The 21002-nt window shown below is 40.5% G+C and overlaps 2 protein-coding genes across 2 annotated transcripts; one reads left to right on the forward strand and one right to left on the reverse strand.

Moving 5' to 3' along the window:
- The first annotated feature begins 238 nt into the window (after positions 1–238).
- LOC114146873 (homeobox protein Mohawk-like) lies at positions 239–13234 on the forward strand. Its single transcript, XM_028021286.1, has 6 exons — positions 239–816; positions 951–1119; positions 1203–1356; positions 1711–2049; positions 9137–9170; positions 12477–13234. Exons 1-6 carry the CDS (start codon positions 635–637, stop codon positions 12799–12801), a joined length of 1203 nt encoding a protein of 400 aa, XP_027877087.1. The 5' UTR covers positions 239–634; the 3' UTR covers positions 12802–13234.
- Positions 13235–14247: 1013 nt separating this feature from the next.
- LOC114146874 (ras-related protein Rab-18-like) lies at positions 14248–19962 on the reverse strand. The gene is made up of 7 exons (XM_028021288.1): positions 19752–19962; positions 19335–19390; positions 19159–19220; positions 18649–18721; positions 17630–17748; positions 17291–17357; positions 14248–15406 (listed from the first exon to the last, which is right to left on the reverse strand). Exons 1-7 carry the CDS (start codon positions 19817–19819, stop codon positions 15234–15236), a joined length of 618 nt encoding a protein of 205 aa, XP_027877089.1. The 5' UTR covers positions 19820–19962; the 3' UTR covers positions 14248–15233.
- Between the last annotated feature and the right edge of the window lie 1040 nt (positions 19963–21002).

The following is a 21002-nucleotide window of genomic DNA, read 5'->3' on the forward strand; positions in this document are numbered from 1 at the left end:
AGCGGGATTTCCTGCCTGACATGAGCCGTCGTTTTGTGGTTTTTAGCAACCGTGTTATTACGCTCGTAAATTTCCAGAATCCCCTGATAAAACATGGATTATTATTTGCTGACACCATTCTTAGTGATGCCGCAAGATCCGCAAGAATCGCGCGGCTCATGCCGAAAATATGAGGCCACGCTTAAGCGGCTTCGCGCAGACTGACAGAATCACTTTCTAGTAAATCTAATGACTGGGTTTGCTGATATTCTTTGGAGTGGACTCGTTTTTCACATCCAGAGGTACTTGCTGCAGGACTCTCTCTGCGAGGCAGGACTCTGCAAGGAAAGGCTTGCAGAGTGTTGCAGCGAGGCGATTGGCCGGCGTGAGGGCCAATAGTCTGCAGAGCTGAGTGTTATTTGAACTCTCCTCAGACAGAACAGTAAAACCAGACAACATCATCTGACTTTTCTAAAATTATTCCCTGGTAAGGTTCAGTTTTTATTTGCTCCTGAGACTCAAAAAAAAAAAAAAAAAAGGAGCAGTGGACATAATTTATATTTTTTTCCCTTGTTTATAAAGAATGAGGATCTACCGTTTGTGGGCGTCTTTGGGAGTCTGTTGATGCACCTGTTGGCAAAGGACAAATTTAAGAATGGACAAATTTGCAGCGATGAAGACTGATGATGCTCAGTTTTGTTTGGACAACTACAGAAGAGTTGAAGAGAGGACCGGGCCGAACTGTGAAGACTCACCTCAGACGAGCTTAACAGACGGACAGAGCCCAGACATGCAGCAGGCCGAGAAAATCTCTGCCATGAAGTACAGAAGATGCAGGTAAGAATCTTTTCTTAAAGAATTTTTAAAAAATTCTTTAAATTTTGGACTTCAAAAAAAAAAAAAACGACCTGATTTATGGAAGTTCCAACCTAAAACAAAAAGATATATGGCATGAAGTATTTGTCTTGTAGCTCCCCCAGGTCTCGTCTCGGTGGGGTGAAAGCTCGTCACAAAAGGCAGGTGCTCCAGGACATGGCTCGGCCGCTGAAACATTGGCTGTACAAGCACCGGGACAACCCTTACCCAACAAAAACCGAGAAGGTTCTTCTCGCTCTGGGTTCACACATGACACTAGTGCAGGTGAGACCATTTCGTCAAAGGACTGCTTATTTTTTTTTTGTTATGGCTAGTGATACTGATTGATCAAGTGATGTCTGTGCAAGGTTTCCAACTGGTTTGCAAACGCCCGGCGAAGGCTGAAGAACACGGTGAGGCAGCCAGACCTGAGCTGGGCGCTGAGGATCAAGCTCTACAATAAATACATCCAGGGAAATGCTGAGAGGCTGAGTGTGTGCAGTGACGATACAAACTCGGACGGTGAGGCTTTAAGATTAACGGTTTGACATAAATCAGTCTTTTCGTTTCACTAGTCAAGAGAATTCTAAGAGTTAGGTCTGGACCAGTGGCCCTCAAGGGCCGATGTCCTGCAACTTTTAGATGTCCCTCTTCTTCACCACACCTAGCCTAAGAGGCGTGAGAGAGATTGACTGCATGTTAATGAGGCAGTTTCACTGCTTACTTCAAGTGTGTAGGACAAGGGACACATCTAGAAGATACAGGACTTCAGCCCTCGAGGAATGCAGTTCAGAAAGTCTAAACCTGCCGCTTTGTCCACTAAATCTCTCTTGTTAAGCAGAATTTGCAGTGACGGTTTTGTTTCCTCCTCTCTAGACGAAGAGTGCACCCTACCGACTCCAACGGCCCAATCAAACTTTGGCGGCTCGTCTTACCGCCGAAGCCTGCTTGAGAAACAGGCCAGCGTCCTCGCCGGGGCAGACTTCTCCAACGAAGACGACGGCACGTCTCCTCCGTCCAAGTACAAGAGTAGCTTGCTGAACCGCTACCTGAACGACACCCTGCGACACATGATGGCGGCAAAGGCTGACGCCATTGCCTCCGCTCATGGGAAGAGATGCCTTTCCCAATCGTTCAGCTCCAACGAATGCGATCGAGATGTTGTCTCGCCGGATTCTTCCACCGAAGCAGAGGCCAACTTCATCTACAGCACGGGTGAGAGATTATTGGCCTGCTAAAAGCTCTCGGGTATTAAGAAACGATTTCTTCCAGGAGACGTGAACTCTGTTGAAGGTTTCAATTTTACCCAGTTGTAGCGTATGTAATGCATCAGTTCAACACTATGAAGCTCACCGGAAATTGTAAACAACCATCCTCCAATGCGAAGAGAGACAAACCAAACAAAGCTAATGGTAATGCTAATTCAATATTTGGAAGTGGGTCCAACACAGACTCAACAGCTTTGTTCACCTCCTCCGCTCCCATTGCTAAAACTACAGACAGACAACGATACTAGAACTTCGCAGAAAAATGTCGTCATTGTTCACAACCGGTAGAAATTTGACTCTGCTGTAAGCAAGATTTGAATCGAGTGGAGTAGCGCAGGAAGACAATGGCCAAGCTAGTAAGAGACGGTTGACCTTGTAGGAAGATGTTATATACATCAAGGTTGATGAAGAGAAACAACAGGGGCCCTCCGGCTGAAGAAATAATAAAGACATCTTCCTCGTTAATTAAAGATTAACGATGAATGCAAAGCACACTGGCAGTTTTACTACCCTGTTTCCTCGCAGCTCCATTTTAAAACACCACAGTGTGCAGTAAAATAAGAACACAGCAAACAGAAACCTCCAACTTGGCTCCCGAGGGCGATCTGACATTAATAAATCTCTGGCGTCCGTCTGTAAGTCAGAAGCTCGGCGAGATTCAATCATAAATGCAACGGCGAAACAGAGGGGGGGGGGAGCTTGACACACGGTTACCTTCTCAGACTTACGGGGAGCACGGCGCACTGGCACGTCTCAAAGCCACCCGAAGGAGTCAGCCAAAGCCTCTGCAAAGATCACTAATAAAGACTCACGCAGATGCTGAAATCCTACATTTAAGAATTGGAAGGGGCTCTCGTTGGCTGCCACCGAACACCACAAATATCATTTCCATATACTTAGAATGTGCCATTTGTTCCACTTCGACTTCTAGCCTTGGTGGAAATGTCCAGTCCGGCCTCAAGGACAATTACAGCATGTCTGAGACTTTATTTCTCCCAGGGTGAGAAGTGGAAACATCAGCCTGGGTGTAGAAAGGGAACAGTCTGTCGGCAAAAAAAAAAAAAAAAAAACGCTGAAGACAGACAGATTGTAGAGTAAGTGCTGCAGCAGCCACGCAAATGTGAGGCAACACGCTAATATTTACTTGGCTTGTTCTAGCAGTCTGTGAGGATGTAGCTGTGTGCCTTGGCAGTCTGTATCTTCCATGTGTTGCTTTCCTGCTCAAAAGCAGTTTCATTTGCGTCGCATTAGAGGAGTTGTGTGTAGCGTTTCTGTAATCACTTCCACTCTGTAGCACCTCTACATACGTTTCACTCCAACACTAAGGACGGCGCTGCCTAATTACTCCTGGCAACAAAGAAGTTTCAGCCTCGCAAAGTTACTTAAGGAATGGGTTTTTTTATAGTTCGAGTAAAACTTGTGTGTGTGAAAAAAGTAGCTCGGACGTAGGTTAGCAATTAAACAGGAGAAAAGTTTAACACCCGTACACAAACCTTCTGCGGTTGCATAGGCTCACGAAACGAGAACGTCACGTTCATTTTAAAGGTTCGTCATGAGCTGAAAGTAAAATAATGCAGGGGTTTCGTTTATGTTTTTGCTTTGTGAGGAGTTGTGTCCTTCTCTTAGTGGTTTTATCTTCCTGCTATCGGTTAATCAGCGCACCTGTTACTCATCCTGTGATCACTCTGCTAGTTTGCTTGGTTCATTGTCAGCCAGTACCCTGCCAGTATCATTACCTGAATATTGCCCTCTGCTTACCTTTGCTTTTGGGGTGCTGCGTTTTCAGGCGATTTTTGCATTTTCTCGATTCTCTCGGACAACTACGCAATTTTGCATTGAAGCTACTCTCTCAGACATCTGCTTCTGGAGTCTGTCTGCACTTGGATTCATTTGAGCTGCTCCGTTAGGACAGGAAAATACCTGGAACTCTATAGTTTATTGTAGAGTTCATATATTTATTATATAGATCTCTAAGATCCCCTAAGAGTTTCAATGGTTCAGTGGTGCATCCAATACAACAAAATACAATGCAATCAACAAATGAAAATCATCCCACAGACACGATTATTAATTAAAACTAAGACTGTACAATCATTAATGTCACTTTTAAACTTTGCTTAATCTCTACTGCTTTTTAGAAATGTTTTGAACTGAAAGCTAAGCTGTGATTGTGAGAAATTCATTATAATTAACATTCCAGGAAAGCAGGTCTAATAAGTATAGCTTTACCTTTTCTAGAATTACTTTATAAGTACCTTCTTACAAGCAGAGAGGCCAGGTTTTGGATGAAAAATACGGTAAGGCAAACAAATGATGCTAGAGCGTCCATTAAACAAGGCCAGAATGACAACAAAAATGGGGTTTTACAGTTTTCCTTCTCATGGTTTGATTTCAGGAGGTCCTGACAAAAACCATCTCTTGGTGTTTTAAGAAAACTGGGTCTGCAGCCATTAAACTGGCAGAGCTGCCTTTTCAGTTTGTTTTTAAGCCCAAACCGTATCTTAAAACAGTCACAATCTGGCTGCAGTCTTTAGCTAGCTATACTTAGCTGCAAGACTTAGCCTCTGAGATCTACGCCAAGTATTACCGTATTTCGGTGTTTTGTTTTTTTTGCAGTTTGCCCTAAAGATTTTTTTTTCAAGTTTTCCCCAACATTTGCAGTTAATGTTGGGAAGTCCACCCTGAAGACAAGAAATTAGGGGAAACAATGAAGCTAGCACGCTAGCATCTGTTGTATTGTATTGTGTTTAAAGTCTAATTCCTTCCTATGTTGTCGAACATAGGACAACATAGCATTGAATTTAAAACTGGGAAGCATTGTGGCTTAAAAACCATAATAATAGGATTAGTTTTTTTGTCAGCGTAACATATTTAGAATCAGGCCTTGCTTCAATATTATAGTGGCTGACTATATGCACAAAAAGCAAGGAAATTTGTGTTTGCCTAGTTATTCCTTTGTTTTACAATCCTTCCTCGCAAAAAATGAAAAAGCATTCGTTTGGAAAATCTTTTTTTAATATCCAGTTAAAATGGTGCTACATATTTGAAAGGAAAATGGATTTGCTGGTTTAACAGCAGAGTTATGCGGGGAACGCGACCTGCCAAATCCACTCCATGAATCCCTCCTTCTCTATTGACTCTGGTTTGGTGTTGGATTTCAGGCTGTTTTGGACTGGAAGATGACTGGAGTTTGAAAAATTACTCGTTTAGCAAACGGAGGCCAGAACAACACAGTGTGTGCAGACCATTATGTCCACCTCCAAATCCTGGAGGTGGCCTCTGATAAACCCCAAATCGGTGGGCGCTGACATGTTGGATAGTTTGGTTTCTAAGAGTGGAGATATGGTATTGGTTGCAATATCTCATCTCCATATTTGAGCTGAGACGGCCTTCACTGATGACATGCGCTATTTTTTTCCCATTAGGGCGTCGCCGCCTCACACCCTCACAATACCTCCACAAAGAGCTGATTGGCATTGGCATAGAGGCCTTGGCAAGCCTTTCATGGGTGCTGCCAATACACTCAACTCTGCTTATTAACACACAAATGCATTTTCCTTACAAACGTGGCCCCGTTTAAGGGGGAAATAAACAGGCTCTCCAACAGTATAATATTAATTGCCAAGAAGCTTTGATACATCAAAGAAATAAATTGACCAAAGGCAAATTTCATTGCTCTTTGTGCTAAGCTTAGTTAAACTTGTATAGGAATACTGGAGTCAACGGAGAGTTTCTTTTAAGCTAAAAAGAACTGGACACTTGAGATATTTATTAGAGATTCAGATACAAGAGACATTATTTTTTCTGCCAGCACACACCGGATTTTGTTTGGAATATTTTTTATTAACTTAATGAAGAGAATGCTTTGTTCATGTAAATTGTCACTGCGCTTGTGAAGCCGTATGATAAATGATATCCACCCATCCATGGGCTGCTACCTTCCACTAGTAGTCATTAGGCTGAAGGTGGGTGAACAAGAGATGCTGATAATAATCATTAAAGCAAAAAAAAAAAAAAAAAAAAATCTAATCATAATCGATTGTTTTCAATGAACGATGTTCAAATTTAAATGTAATAACAAGCTGTTGTAAATTTTGTACATATAACAACATATAAAAGGTGCTTCACATATTTTACAGTTTAGATATCCTTAGAAATCAGACAGTTTTAATAGTAGTCAAACGTCTGTAAATAGCAATGTTTGCCATGATCTTTTTTTATTTTATTTTTTCAAAATGTCAGTTGGCTCCTTCACTCACGCAAAATGCTACGATTCCCTTTAGCGCTTCTGGCAGAATTTAAACTATTAGCAACATTTAAGCTATTGGTTGTTTACATGCTACCAATAGCATAGCTACATGCTATTGTTGCAATAAATGCTATTGCTACCAATAACATTTGGTTAGCTTAAATGCTACTTGTAGCACTTAAGCTACTAGTGCTAATTTTACTTAATTGCTAAATTAGCTTGTAGCACTTAAGCTACAAGCTAATGTTATCTTAAATGCTAACAAACATTTAAGCTAACAATCATTTATTGGAAGGCTACTTCCAACAAGTGCTACTTTATTGAAAGTAGCGATAATGTTTTTATCAACTCACTGAAGGGAATGCTTTGTTCATGTAAACTGTGGCCACACTTGTGAGACCATTTCAAGCTACTTGTAGCATTTAAGCTAACATTAGCATTTTAGCTCATTTTTATAAGAAAGCTAAGAATTCCATACTAAATTGAGTATGTCTTTTTTTTTTTATTTCTGGATTATTTTGTGCTTACCTTCTTGCTAGAATCCCCTAAACACTATTCCGCTCATTAAAGCTGCCCCTCTTGGTCATTAAGGCTCCGCTGTGAAGATGAAACGGAGAGTCACGCTGCCAGAACATGACAATCACCAGCACCGTTAATATGTTTTCAGAGTGCATGGGAGACGCTGCAGCAGCCACTAAACCTGCAGTGAGCCTGAGTTAGGTGATGCCACTGGAGTGTGTCGTACAAGTTGTCAGTCTCAAAGGAGGTAAAAGTATAAGGAATGGTTTACTGGGCATTTTATGATTTATTATTAAGAATTGTTTACAGTGGACACTAACACCAGCTCAGTTTTACCTGTAGAGATCCTATTAGTGTGGCTGGAGCTGTGTTTTGGAAATATTGCAGGACACGGGCCTTGCTGTGTTTTTTTCACCCCTTTTTTCTCCCTCTGTTTGTCATTGTTTCAAAGTGGGGATTATGTTGCTAAAAAGATGTGTGCTCTGTAAAAAAAACCCCCCCTAAAAACACACTTTGCACTAAAAAAAGGAGAATGCAGCTCAGACTAAAAAAAACAAACAAAATTGGTCACATTCAACCGAATGGAGTTTGTCAAGCTTCCTTTTTTATGTTTATTTGACTTGATGACTTAATAAACTTAGTAAATTAACTTTGCATAAACTTAATATGGTTACCCGCGAACAATCAACAACATATTTAAGTTGGATCACATTAAAGGTTTATGTAACGGTCTTAGGGAGTCTGAATGTTGTTCTTCTACAACAATCAGAGATTCCTTTAAAGTACATTTTCAGATTCATCAAGCTGATATTTAGTAATTGTTTATTCTATTTTCTCATTGTCTCTGTAGGAATCTATTTTAGTCTATATCTTGGTGTACGTTAAGACAGATATGGATAAATATTTTGGTTCTGTCCTGCTAAGTATCAGAGTGTATCAGAATCTGCCTTACAGAAATTGCTAAAGTAATGTTCATCAGATCGTCCATTTTGTCTGTATTCTGAAAGCCTACTTCTTTATGGCATAACTCTGGGCTTTGCTTTGAGACCCTTAGTCTTTCTGGTTTCTGTTTTGATTTTTTTTTTTACCGTAATTTATAAAACACAGTCATACATCAGACAGATACATTTTTTTTATTCTTAATTTGTGTGAGAGTTTATGTATTAAAAAAGCTGCAGCAGGTAAATTGCCGTTTGTGGCCGTGGAAGCGGAACAGGTGCGCACAATGTTTGTATTTCAAAGACCAGAAGAAGTTAAACAGATATTGGCTACTTGTGCGCCAGACTGCAGCTTTATGAGCACAACGCTACGATCTATTGCGCTTACATTTTCATATTGATTAAGATGTATACCCCACTGGAAACACAGCCCTGATTGGATTCATTGCTAACTTATAAAATTAAGGTGTCACTAATTCCCTTTCGCATAATGAAACTCACCAGAGGTAAAAACCAAGTTTTTTTCCCCTGCCAATAAATATAGCAGAGGTACAGAGCTACTTTCTTGGCAGGGGCACTTTATGGCTTAGGAGGGACATGGTGAGGGATGTTCAGTAGCAAAGCAAAAAAGCATAACACACAAAAGTGATTTACTATCAGCAAGAAGTTACTTTTGGCTCAGGTCTGCGGTATGTTTCAGACTGTTAGCGCCGAAAGGCTTAGCTTCAGCATCTAATTTCTTTTTCTATTGGACTCTGAAGAAAAATCGGTTTTGGCCACTATCTATGTGCTCAAACCTAAAATAAGGCTGTAATCCAAAGCAAAGATGGAAAACATATTCTACAAATATCGCACATGTATGCACAGACCGCAAACAGAAATTGCAGGTTAGAAGCAACGTAACATTGGTTATGGTCTCTCTCTCTCTCTCTTTCTCTCTCTCTTCTTTTCCTCTCGTCGGCGCTCATAAAAAACGTCTTCGAAGCCCCTTTGGAGAACAACTGATCCTTAGTTATTCAGGAGATACAGCCAAGGCATTCAGCATTGATTTCTGAAATGTTTAGTGCTTGTGCTTGAGCTGAGATAAAGACCTGCAACCCGTGACAAATGACTGAATATTTGAAAGGCTGAATTAAGTTCCAATGTTTGACAAAAACATGAACACATACCGAAAGAATTTGCACCAAACATTTGAATAATTGCTTGGACACATGCAGAAAAATGAACCAGTTTCACACAAACATGTTTGACACGACAACCTAATAATCTGGTAAGTAGCTTTGTGGTACATTTGCTAAGTTTTCCATGTTTTTATGTTTTTTTTACAGATACAACTGACAACACTTCAGTTAAAAGTTGCAGGTTAGTACCGTAATTCATATCTCATAACCTTGGCAATGCGGCTTGTACTTTTTCATACTTAAAAAAACAACAACAAAAAAACTCTGCTTCCAGTGTTGAAGAAGACCTTTCAAAATAAATTCCTCTTTTATTGCAGAAGCATAACCTCACTGTTAATTTTAGCAAAGTTAAAGTGTTGCCTTTGTTCTTTTATGCATGTTTAAGAAATCCTTTAATCTCCATGGCAACCATTCAGCTGTGCAAAACGTCTGGGTGGACCTAGCCCCGCCTTCGAGGACCAAGCTCCACCTCCGAGCTGAAGTTTCCGAGCTTCCGCCTCACAGAGCAATCCTTGGAGTCACAGTTATTGACACCTCTGGTGGCGATACTAAAATAAAATACGTTTGTAAGTGATTTTTGCAAAGTCTCTTCAGATTGTCCAGAGTCCTGCGGGATCTGAGGGACTGAGACAAATATTATCTTGGAGGAAAGTTGACTTTGTGTTTCCTGTAACATTTCCATATTGTTTTGGCCATTACATGTTTTGGGTAGTTATTCTGAATGAGCCCATGGCGACGGCCCGTTAGAGACTACCAGTCCTGGCATTTGCTTTCAACGTGATAGTATTTTGGACTTCCAGGTTCTCGGTGTATGTGGAGGAGAAAAAGGCCAACAGAATCACATATTTTCCACTCTGCTCAACAGTGGGCATGAATTAATTCCCCCCATGTTTATCCTCTGTTTCACATCAAACCCACATGGAGTTTGTTACCATTAACCCCGAGACTTTGTTTTAGCAAAGTCCACATGTCCGTGTTTGTGTTGGAAGGACGTGTTTCCGTTTGACTCAGATTCAGTTCAAACATGCTTTACTTATCGCAAAGGAAATTAGATACTGTCAAAACTCACTGTGAGCTGCTGCGGGAAAGACGGATCTCCTGCAGCAGTCAGTTTCGCAACACATCTGGAGATGCCTCTGATTGAAGACTGTTGCACGTTGTCTCACAACTTTCATAAGATGCTCATATTTTATTAATAGTTCGCAGTCAACATCGCATGGATGACACCATCAGTTGTTGGCAAGTACTGCTAATCCAACTGGTTTGCTTTTGCCGCCCCAGTTTAAATCTTTGACTGGCCGTGTGGTTAGAAAGCCGGGCTGTAATAATAATAATAATGATAATAATAGTGAATATTATTTTTCTCTCTTCTCTTTGGACCCGCTTTTCATCCACGAAGCCTTTTTGTTCCAACTCCTCTGGGATTTTGGTTTGAAGTTCAGGTTTTATTAGAGCTTTCGAGATGCTAACCAGCTGCTCCTGGATGTAAAAACAATACCGTTTTTTTTTTTACCACGGTTACGCATCATAACAAACTGTCCAAAAGTACAAAAAGTGAGAGGAATAATCCCCCGGCTGCACAGCATCCAAAACCAGACAGAATAACTGCCCAAACGTGCAACGCCTCAACCGACAAAATGATGAACTAAAGGTCTACAAAATGCGACTCCACCGTGAGCGGCGCATAGAAAGAGTCTAACGGTTGTTATCGAGACTTGCTATGTCGTCATTTTCTTTCGCTGTAGTTCCGTAGCAGCAGTAGGCTTTGGAAATGTTTTATTACCTCCTTCATCATGTTGCTCACCACATGTGATGGCAAGATAAATATGGCTCTTCGTTCAATCTAGTGGTCAGTTGGTAAAAAAAAAAAAAAAGAAAGAAAGAAAGAACGGGCCTCACATCATATTTATAGTCCATGAGAACGGAAAATTGTGGATTACGGATTACACTACAAAAACACGACATCTCACCGAGTGTTTCTGGTCTAGTTCTGAGTGCAAGCACCTCAGTACACTTTAAATAAAACCAAACCAACTTACACACGACTTTTCAGCAAGAGATATGATCTTGTTTTTAAGTCAATAAAACCTTAATTTTGACGAAGAAGTACTACTGGCAGATTATTTCACTTATAATATAGATTTTTAAATAGATTTCAAGCTTTTATTATTTGTTTATACAGCTATCAATGGCCTTGACCATCATTTATAAGAGTTGCTTAGCCTTGAATGTAATTTTTGCAAAATATATATATATATATATATATATATATATATATATTCTATACTTTTGTTGAAACTTTCATTATACTGAGACAGAATCGTATGAGACAGATAATCTGTGAAAAAAATGTAACTCCTCTTCCTGCTCGCAGTGCTAACTAGAAACAGCCAATCAGAGCCAGGGGGCGGGTCTTAGCAGTGTCGATCACCTTTCGTCTGGCGCTGCTCATCGCACTTCCCTCTCCTCCACTTGCTCTCTGCTATGCAAGGATCAGCTTTTCTCCATCAGCAGATCCTGCCGTGAATGTTAAGGCTAGTTAGCGTAGCCATTGATGACGGCAGATTAGCGTTAAGTTGTTTCTCTGCCATTAATGCATTTAGCAGCGCATACATGTGGTTGATTGAGACTCCGATTGGTTGATTTTGGTCGTTGCGTCTCTTCAGACGGCAAAAGCAGCTCAGAGAGAGGGTGGAGAAGCTAAATCTCTTCGCAGATTATCTGTCTCATATTATACAATCATGACATGGTGATCGATTTAACAAATATATAAAAACATACTTTTTATAAAGGTTACATACTGCACCTTTAAATGTGTGGTGACACTTTTGGTTTTATCTTTGCTTGTTCTGTGTTGCTTTGCTGTGTTTTCTTATTATTTATTTTCTTGTTGCTATGTTTTTCATGTTCTTTTTGACCCTGTAAAACATTTTTGGTCTCCCATACTGTGGTCGTGTAAAGTGCTATGTGAATTATTGACTGATAAAATATATTTCTAACGTGATGCCAGTGGAACAGCTTTTTTTTTTTGCTTGTTTGTTTTATTGTCGACACAGAGGAATACATTTTTCACTTAAATGTTGAAACAAGCTATAATATATTTCTGAAAATATATCTATATATCTATATATATATCTATATATATATATATATATATATATCTAAAGTGTACTTTAGATATTTGCACTAAATATCTATATTTAGATATAGAAACTAGACTAAAAATACTTGGTAAGATTTTGTGTTTTGCAGTGTAGAAGTTCCTAGAAACACACACGAAATTAAAACAGCAACATTAAAAAAAAGAAGAAAAAAGCTTTGGCTACAGCTGAATAAAGGTGCTCAGATTAAATATATAATTTTCCTCAATGCTGCTGCAATAAAGTTTTTTTTTTCGGGTTTTTTTTTATGGCGAGTGGCGCGAATAAAGTACAACCTCACCTGGCAGCTCGAACTCATCTGGATCTCACTGGCTGTTTGTGCACAGGGGCCAGCTGCGGAGCCGAAACCCACCGAGAAAAGACGGCCAGGGCTGGAGGGAGATCCACGCCGCCGTGGCTCTCACCAGCCTGGCCCAGGGCAAGGCGGCTCAGAGCGCCAGCCCGGCACCCGGCGCCGCCACGGGGCAGAGCCGCGCCGCGGAGCCCTCCTCCGCAGCGAAGGCCAGCCTCACGGGCAGGCTGTGCGTGACGGGAGCCGTGTCGGCCCTGAAGCAGAGCGCGGGGACCGCCCTCACCAGCCGCATCATCCAGAAATCGTCTCATATCTCCGAGGTCCAGACCGTCAAAGCCCCCCTGGCAAACACCGGGTAGGCACTGGACGCCGTGTTCCACTCGCCGCCAGCCAAAGTGCCTCGCAGTGTACACAGTGTGCAGGCCTGATGTTTTACACCTTTAACACATTTCTAATTATGTTATATGCTGTAACATCTAATTAGTACCCCGAAGAGTGAATCCAATTAATGTCTGCTTGCTTTGCTACGCCCTACTTGACCTTCGTTTTTCCATAACTTATAAGAACTGTCTGGACACCGGAGAATCCTCCCGTGATGAAGTTGTACAGCAGCCGTTCGAATAAAGCCAATGTGAAAGCGCCTGGCCTGCCTTTTTTTTTCTCCTTCTGCTTTAAATCATCACTTTACAGGGGCTGAGACAACCTAATTATGTTCCACGGAGCTGTACTTAGTGGTAGGTTTCATGTGCTTTATGGTCTTTCATTTTGAAAATGCACCGTGGAAAAAAAAAAGATGACACACCAAGAGGAGTCCGAACACGAAACACAGAGGTCAGAGAGAATCAACTGGGATAAAAATTGGCAAACACTGGCTGCTGTTGTTCTTCGTTGTTTTCGCCAGTAGTAACATCCAGCTGTTGATCACGTGACTCGTGTGACGCGACAAAAAAAAAAAAAAGTGTCTTCATTGCAGTTTTGCGAAATTCCTCGCTTGTAATCAGAGTCAGTAAGAGTTGTGACTTCTGTAATTTAGCTATTTCTTACTGAAATCTCCCATTTTATGCTTCCTTTGATATTTTCTCATGTTTTCCTCTTTTATTTCAGTGTTTTAAATCTGCAGGACTGTTTAATATCAACTATATCCAAATTTAATTTCCTTTGACTAAAATTCGGAACTTGCAAAAACCAGATCGATTTATGGATGGACTGATAGATTAATGAACATGGACAGATAAAATGATGCTCCGAAAGTTGGACTGATTGATTTATGGACGGATCGATGCTTTAAATTCGGATGGACAGAGAAATTGACAGACTGGCACGTTAATGTATTATGGAAAAACTGACAAATAGACGGAAAGATCAATAAACAGATGCATGGTTTAAAGTCTCTCCGTCCAATAATTTTCAGAAAAAGTAATGAATGTCTGGATTAATGGATAGATATCACTTTTAGACAGTGGGATAAGGAAAAGAGTCTGGAAATACATGTTTCCAAACTCAGTTTTATCTATTCCTATCCCAACTTGGAAAACACTGCCATACTTTCCCAGGCTGCATTGGAAACATTAAAGCCATGTTACTTTTCCACTGCTGCAAGTATTTCTGAATTATTGTTGTTTTTAGTCATTTATCTTGGATTTTCAACATGTGCTACTTTTGCTCTGCAGACTTTTTTTTTGGGGGGGGTTGGGGTGAATTATTATTATTTTTTCCAAGAAATATTTTCATTCTTACATCCAGTCGTCAACAACGTACTACGCCAGCTATCAAACAGCAAACACACAATTATTGGAGCCGAGAGATCCCATCTTCAGGTTTCTATTTATTTAAGTTCAAAACAAATCAAATGCTACTCGACTGCAGCTGTTAGTGTTAAGGCAGGTCTCAGATCGACGTGTGACAGTACATGACTCAAAAGCACAACCAAGCAACAGTAAAAAAAAAAAAAAAGATTAAATTCATTTCTTTTCCCAGGTAACAGTAACTAGGAATAATAAAGTATTAATTAAAGCTGGAATGCAAATACATAAAGGAGACGGAGGGAAAGAGTGCTTGCTCTCACTCTATGGTTGACAGATGATAATTGCAGAGGAAGCACTGCAAAACTAAAACTCACCAGAGGTGGAATTAAGCTGGACAACAGAGGCTGATAATGCTGAGAAAATAGCATTAAAGCAATAAGTGGGAATATTTTGTAGCAAGACGTAATGATGTGGAGACAGGAGTGTAAAGACGGGGGGCAAAAAATAAATAAATAAAAAGGCAGTAACTGGGCTAAACTGTTTAATGAATCATTTCAGAGAATTCACAGGGCTGAGGCGTAATAAAGTCGGGAATCTGAAGGGAATCGGACGTAAACTAGGAGATTACATTTTTTTTATTGCTTAGGATTAAATATTTAGAATAAAACCTGAAGCGCCACCTAAAATCAGATTATGTTACAGGCACAATGCTGGTAAAGTAATGCCGAACTGAACAACTGTTGCTAATGATGGCGAGCCGCCCCAGACGTGTGCCGCTGCGACGCCCTGGGCACGTCTAGTTTTATTTGAAGACACCATTCCACCGCTGACCGAAAGCCGATTGATGCGCTCGCTAACCAAACATGATAAAGAGTCGAAATAAGTGATGATGTTTGAACAGTAATTGTGCAAAACTGCAAAGTTCGTTCAGATGACGGAGCTCCCAACAATTAACTTCCTTTTCTTCTTCCGCCCCTCTTTAGTTCCGTTTCTCTGGTCCGATGCGTTTCCCCGTCAGGTCGCCGTTTCCGTGGTTTCTGTCGGTTTCAGGGTATGGAGCAGTAGCCGCCACACGCCCGTCCCCCGCCCTGCTCCTGCTGCCCCAGCTGGACCTTCTGACCCTGGTTGTCGCTCTCCCAGAGCCCCGGAGTCTGGAGGATCTTCTCCACTAGCTCCTCGAAGGCACACTGGACGCCATCTTTGGTCTTAGCACTGGCCTCTGAACAAAGACGGGATTAATGTGGTCAGGGAGGTGAAAGTGCTACAGAAGAAACAAAAAGTAACGATGACACAAATGTCACTTCAGGTCTAAAGATTTTTTTTTAAATCGTAACCCTACTTATCGGTGAGCATTTATTTTAGCGTTTATCGCGATAAATTTCTTGTCGTGACAAGAATCTTGATTTATTGTTGTTTAATGGTATTAAAAAAAACAAACTGTCCCTTACTATTTTCTCCACTGTTCAATAAGAGTATTCATAAATTTGAAAACAAATGATTAAATGCAGTTACTGTGTGCAGTTTAGTGACACAAATCACACTTCTCATGTCAGAATGTGACTGGTGCGAAAGCTTTTCTGCCTCAGTTACAGTGAACCCTCGTTTCTCACGGGGGTTAGGTTCCAAAAAGAACCGTGATCGGCGAAATCCGTGAAGTAGTTACCTTTATTTTTTTTACAATTATTATACAGCATTAAATACTCTACATTGAAACCAAAGAGCAAAGCCTGTTTTCAGGCCTAAGAAATTTGTTTTAACAAATATAACGCTTTCTTACAAATAATTACAGTAAAATAATAATTTTAGTCATCAATACGAAATACAGTAAGACAAATTGTGACTCGCGTATTTCACTGTTCCTCTGACTGTGACGCTGCGGCCTCACTCCGCTCTCTAGTGGCTTTTTCTTCTGCAGCCTGTGGTGCAGGTGTGTTTTTTCTAAAGAAGAACGTAGTTATCGGTAGTTGTTGTTGTCGCTCTTTATTCTTCTGGGCAAAAAGATTTGCCAAAATTTGCTGTATCACGTATATTTAAATACCGTAACGTTATTGGCACACAGGTAGAGAAGAAGCACGGAGACTGTTTAGCCAATCAGGACGAAGAACACAATGCACTGAAAAAACAAAAAAAAACTGCACAAAAAAAAATCCGCGGAGCAGCGAGGCCGTGAAAGGTGAACCGCGTTGTAGCGAGTTTTCACTGGACACACCCCGTAATCTTTTGCTGCATCGTTACAAGAAACATGAACACAAACGGCAAAAAGATGGAAATAAACATTTGTTGTTAATCGGCTCAGTTCTGCTTATCGGATCAATACCGATCTGTAAAAAATGACCAACACCGATGTTGATGCCAATATATTGTGAATCCGTAGTTCATGTCAAATTCTTCACATCAGAACTAAGAAATTGGGATTAGCCAGGAGAAATCAGTCCATTTCTATTTCCATCCAACAACAGGAAGGATTTTTCTTGAATTTGCTCATTTTTTGTGACAGCTCTTTAACTTCAGGACTGTTTTTTGAGGAAACATTGCTCTTATTTTAATATGAAGATTTCACTGTTTAGATATTTCACTTTTCAATTTCTTCTCCTTCAAAAGAAAATCTGGACCAGCCAGTCATAACTCAAAGAAAACTTACAATGTCCAGGAAAAGCTTTAAATAGTGCATCTCTAAATTAGTAAATAGTAATTAGAATAAAGAGCAGATTAAATCCATCATATCTTGTAATTTTGCCTTTAAACTTCTTCATTCAGTTTTTCTAAAACAAATTCTAGACAAGCTGATGAAAAGGTGGGAACCAGGACCAGACGCCGACATGGATTTGGTCACTTAAAGCAGTTCAGTTTTAATATTAACGCCATTTTATTGTTTTTCTCGGTTGTCTGCGCCCCCCGATTTCTTGTCGTGAGCAGAGCACTGTAAAACCAGCCCAGCTAATCTGAGCTGTGTGCATGACTTCCTCTGTGACATTTAATGACAGCTGTAACTTTTAAACACAATTTGAAGAGTTTTATTGGCGCCGGCTGGAACTTTACGGCTTTCTCGCTGTAAACGAACATGACCGACAACATCTGATTCCACACTTAGGCCCGTGCTTACCAATAAAAAGCATCGAGTGTTTCCTGGCAAATTTCAGTCCTTCATTTCTGTCCACTTCACGGTCATCCTGAAACCACATCAGATGCTCAAGAACCATAAAAGAACTACTCCACACCGCACACGCACAAGGAAATCCAGACCAACAGCAGCAGAGCAGCACAAAATGCATAAAACAGATATTTTCACTGCTTTTTTTTTTCTTTTTTCTTTTCACCAAGGAACAATAATGCAAGTCGTCCTACGTTGAAGAAAACAGTCAAATTCAAACTTAAAATGTCTGTTTTTAGCGTTTGGGTCAGTGACCCGTTGTGCATGCAAGAACTCCAGGAAGTGACTCACCTTATCGATTTTGTTGCCGACCAGCATTTTGACAATGTCGTTGCGTGTCGAGTAGGTTTCCAGCTCGTTCAACCAGTTTTCGAGCTTCGCGAAAGAGTCGCGCCGTGTGACGTCGTATACTGACAGAAAACACGACAACAACGTGATTACGGAGGCCCGACACGTCAGCATCAACATCGTTGTTGACTGGATTTGAACGGAAGCACAGAAGCGGACCAAGCGGTGTGGTCTTCTTTCACGGAGTCAGAAAATTTGGGAGGTATCTATAAATGTCTGTAAATATCGGCCCAACTTTTCGCATCGGTGCATCTGCAGCTGTATTGACGTATGTTGGTATAAAAATGCTTGAGCTCTAACTTCACTAATGCAACTTAAAACATTTTCTCTGAAGTTTGGGCAATTTTCTTCAGTTTCAGTTTCTGTAAACCAAAAGTACAACTACAGGTTTTCTATGTGTGTGTGTGTGTGTGTTTTAGCATAAATAAAGTCATTCTGTGAAGGCAAAAGAGGTTTGTAATTATGGAACATTAGTGAATATACAGCATCATGAAGACAGAGGAACGCAGCACACGGGTCAGGGAGAAAGTTGTGGAGAAGTTTAAAAGGGTTACACTGTAAAATAATGACAAGTTTTCCCAAAATTGATTTGGAAAAAAAGAAAATTGATTTCTTCCAGATTTCTTCCAAGTAAATCTGGAAGGAATTTCTCTTTATTACAAAACCTAAAACTAAAAAAAAATGCTTTCTATAGTACATAACTTTAAAAAAGAAATAATTTCCTTGTTCAAAAGATCATGTAATTAGATGCGTTTTATTTAGCTGTACTGGGGGCATAAATGGCTTTTTGGATCGGAAAGGTTCAAGCAGTTTTAAGACTTAACGGAAGGCAGTGTATGTAAAGTTAAAGCAAAATATTATAACCAAAACACGAGGTAAACAAGTGCAGTGGATGGGAAAAAAAAGAGAAAGAAAGCGGGAAAGTAGGTGGTAGTTTGACTCGAAAAGTATCAGCCGTTTACCGAGTATGACTCCCTGCGCGCCGCGGTAGTAGCTGGGGGTCAGCGTGCGAAACCTCTCCTGTCCAGCCGTGTCCTTAAAAAGAAAACACACCAGACTTTAAAAAGTACATTTTCCACCACTTAGTACCATGCACTGCTAATCTCAATGATAACGTCCCCATTTACTGCTGGCCAACTCAGAAATGACCCTTTAATAAACTGATCATTGCTTTAATAGTCTTTATAAGTCCACAAAGTGCAGTTTGTAGTCCTTGGGACATTTTGGCTTGTTGTGGGGGAAAAAAAACAACTCAGCAAACATTTCACCTTCTGAATAAGGATTAGTTTCTAAAATTGATTGTTGAAAAGGCGCTTCAATTCTTACTGTGACCTAGGCCACAGAGCTGCAGCTCAGCAGCTGTTGTTCCTCAACAGTATTTACTGCTGAGCAATGTCGCCACCGTGTGGAGAAAACGTTCAACTTCACCATGTTTGTGAACGTGGGCGATGATGGAGGTCATGAAGACTCACCCAAATGGCTAGCTTCGCTTTGTTTCCTTCAATTGCAAGGGTCTTTACTTTGAAGTCCACACCTTAAGAAACACGACAAAACAAACAAGAAACTGGATTTAAGAGAAAGATTGCTCACATGAAACAGTTTCTGTATTCTACAAAGGCATATATGAGTGTATTTATGACGGTGGAACCTATGGTGGCTGACTGCTCTGGGTCAAAAGTGTCTTCTGTGAACCTCAGCAGGAGACTGTGAGGGGAGACGAGGACACATTGGAAATGGGCAGGATAACTCATCAAGCTAGCTTTCCGTCAGGAGCATAGCAACACAACAACACGTTTCTGGTACCGAATGTGCAGCATCATTCCTTCAGAGCGAAAACAAAACAAAACTTTCACAGCTGCCGTTTGTAAAGTTACACGTAACAAAGTCAATAAAGCACTACGTTGTTTTTTTTAGCAACGTTCACTTTGTGTTGAACAAGTAGTAAACATAAAAGAATGACGTTAGCACTAAGCAGTAGCTGTCCAGCAGAGAAGAATAAACTTACGTAACGACGAGGATAATGTCAACATCAACAAGAGGCTAGCAGCTGCTAGCATACACAAACCTGGACTTCCCCACTCCGCTTTCTCCAATTATCAGCAGCTTCAGGGTGGTCAGGACGTCCTCGTCCATGTTGCCCAAGTTGGCTATAAGCGGACCTCCAGGTGCGGACGCTTGGAGCGACAAATGTTGAACTTGTTGTTTGCAGCAGCAGGCGGCTTTCGGCTACGATGACAGCTGCCCGCTGGCCGCGCGACTTCCGCCTAATCTGCTGCGACGCGCGTGACGTCACCGAAGTTCACGAGGACTCGGCTCTAATAAAAAAAAAATAATAATAATAATAATTCACTTGTTTAATACCGACAGTCTCCTCGTACCCGCATTGGCAAATGATATTTAAAACGATTTCACTCTTTTGCCGTTTCATGAATCCAATTAATTATTTTTGTTCTATTATAATTAGCTCGCTCAAAGTTATTCGGGTTAGGTCAGAGGTCAAAATCAGTCGTGAAAGTCAACAGGCCCAAATGTACGCAGGACAAAAAGTACGGAGTGCCGTTTGTAAAGTTACACGGTCTGAAACTGATAGCAATGAGTAAGTTTATTCTTCTCCGAACTAAATATTAAGTGTGGAGCTACATGTTTTGTTTGTTGACTAGATATTTAGCTTACTAAATAAACATCTAGTTTGCAAATTAAATGTTTATTTTTAGAACAGTGACATTCATAAATGAATTAATGGGGATGCAAAGTCAAAACCTCTATTGACCAAAATGCTTCCAAAGGCATCTCACGTTTGTGGGCGACACACTAAGCTTTATTGGAAAATAATCTCTGGACTAAATGAGGTAAAAGTGAAACTTAATGAAATGTATGCATTCAATAAAAACATTTTTTAAAAAGAAGCTTTTCTGAGAAAGACAATCTTGCCAACAGTCAAACATTATGGTGGAATGGTGGCGACCAGAGCTGCTTCAGGATCTGAAGCGGCATCTGGACAACTGATGTATGATCAGTGCATCTGGACATCTGGTCCAGATTATACTAATTGATGAAACCATCAGCCATCAGTTCACAACCTCAAGTTCAAGTATCTGAAGCACAAGAGCCCAACTCTAATCTAATAATGTAATCTACCGGTAATCTTGATCTAAGTTTGACTAACAGATATGAGCTGTACATTTACTCTCTCCTGTGTTTTAGTTTTAGGTCCCTCCTCTGCTGTTGGTTTCATTGGGTGTTCACTTTTGCATATTTTGGTAATTTTTGTAAAATATTTTCAAATCGATTTGATTATTGTTTAGTCGTCTTATGC

Source organism: Xiphophorus couchianus, chromosome 6 (assembly GCF_001444195.1).
Source record: "Xiphophorus couchianus chromosome 6, X_couchianus-1.0, whole genome shotgun sequence".
In the NCBI taxonomy this organism is placed as follows: domain Eukaryota; kingdom Metazoa; phylum Chordata; class Actinopteri; order Cyprinodontiformes; family Poeciliidae; genus Xiphophorus; species Xiphophorus couchianus.

Excerpts from the sequence above, each read along its gene's own strand:
- LOC114146873 (XM_028021286.1), top strand. The coding sequence starts at position 635 with ATGGACAAATTTGCAGCGATGAAGACTGATGATGCTCAGTTTTGTTTG. Across the intron at positions 1,120-1,202 it reads CACACATGACACTAGTGCAG|GTTTCCAACTGGTTTGCAAA; the intron begins GTGAGACCATTT and ends TGTCTGTGCAAG. Across the intron at positions 1,357-1,710 it reads TGACGATACAAACTCGGACG|ACGAAGAGTGCACCCTACCG; the intron begins GTGAGGCTTTAA and ends CCTCCTCTCTAG.
- LOC114146874 (XM_028021288.1), bottom strand. The coding sequence starts at position 19,819 with ATGGACGAGGACGTCCTGACCACCCTGAAGCTGCTGATAATTGGAGAA. Across the intron at positions 17,749-18,648 it reads CGCGCAGGGAGTCATACTCG|TATACGACGTCACACGGCGC; the intron begins GTAAACGGCTGA and ends GTTTTCTGTCAG. Across the intron at positions 15,407-17,290 it reads ACACTCGATGCTTTTTATTG|AGGCCAGTGCTAAGACCAAA; the intron begins GTAAGCACGGGC and ends GTCTTTGTTCAG.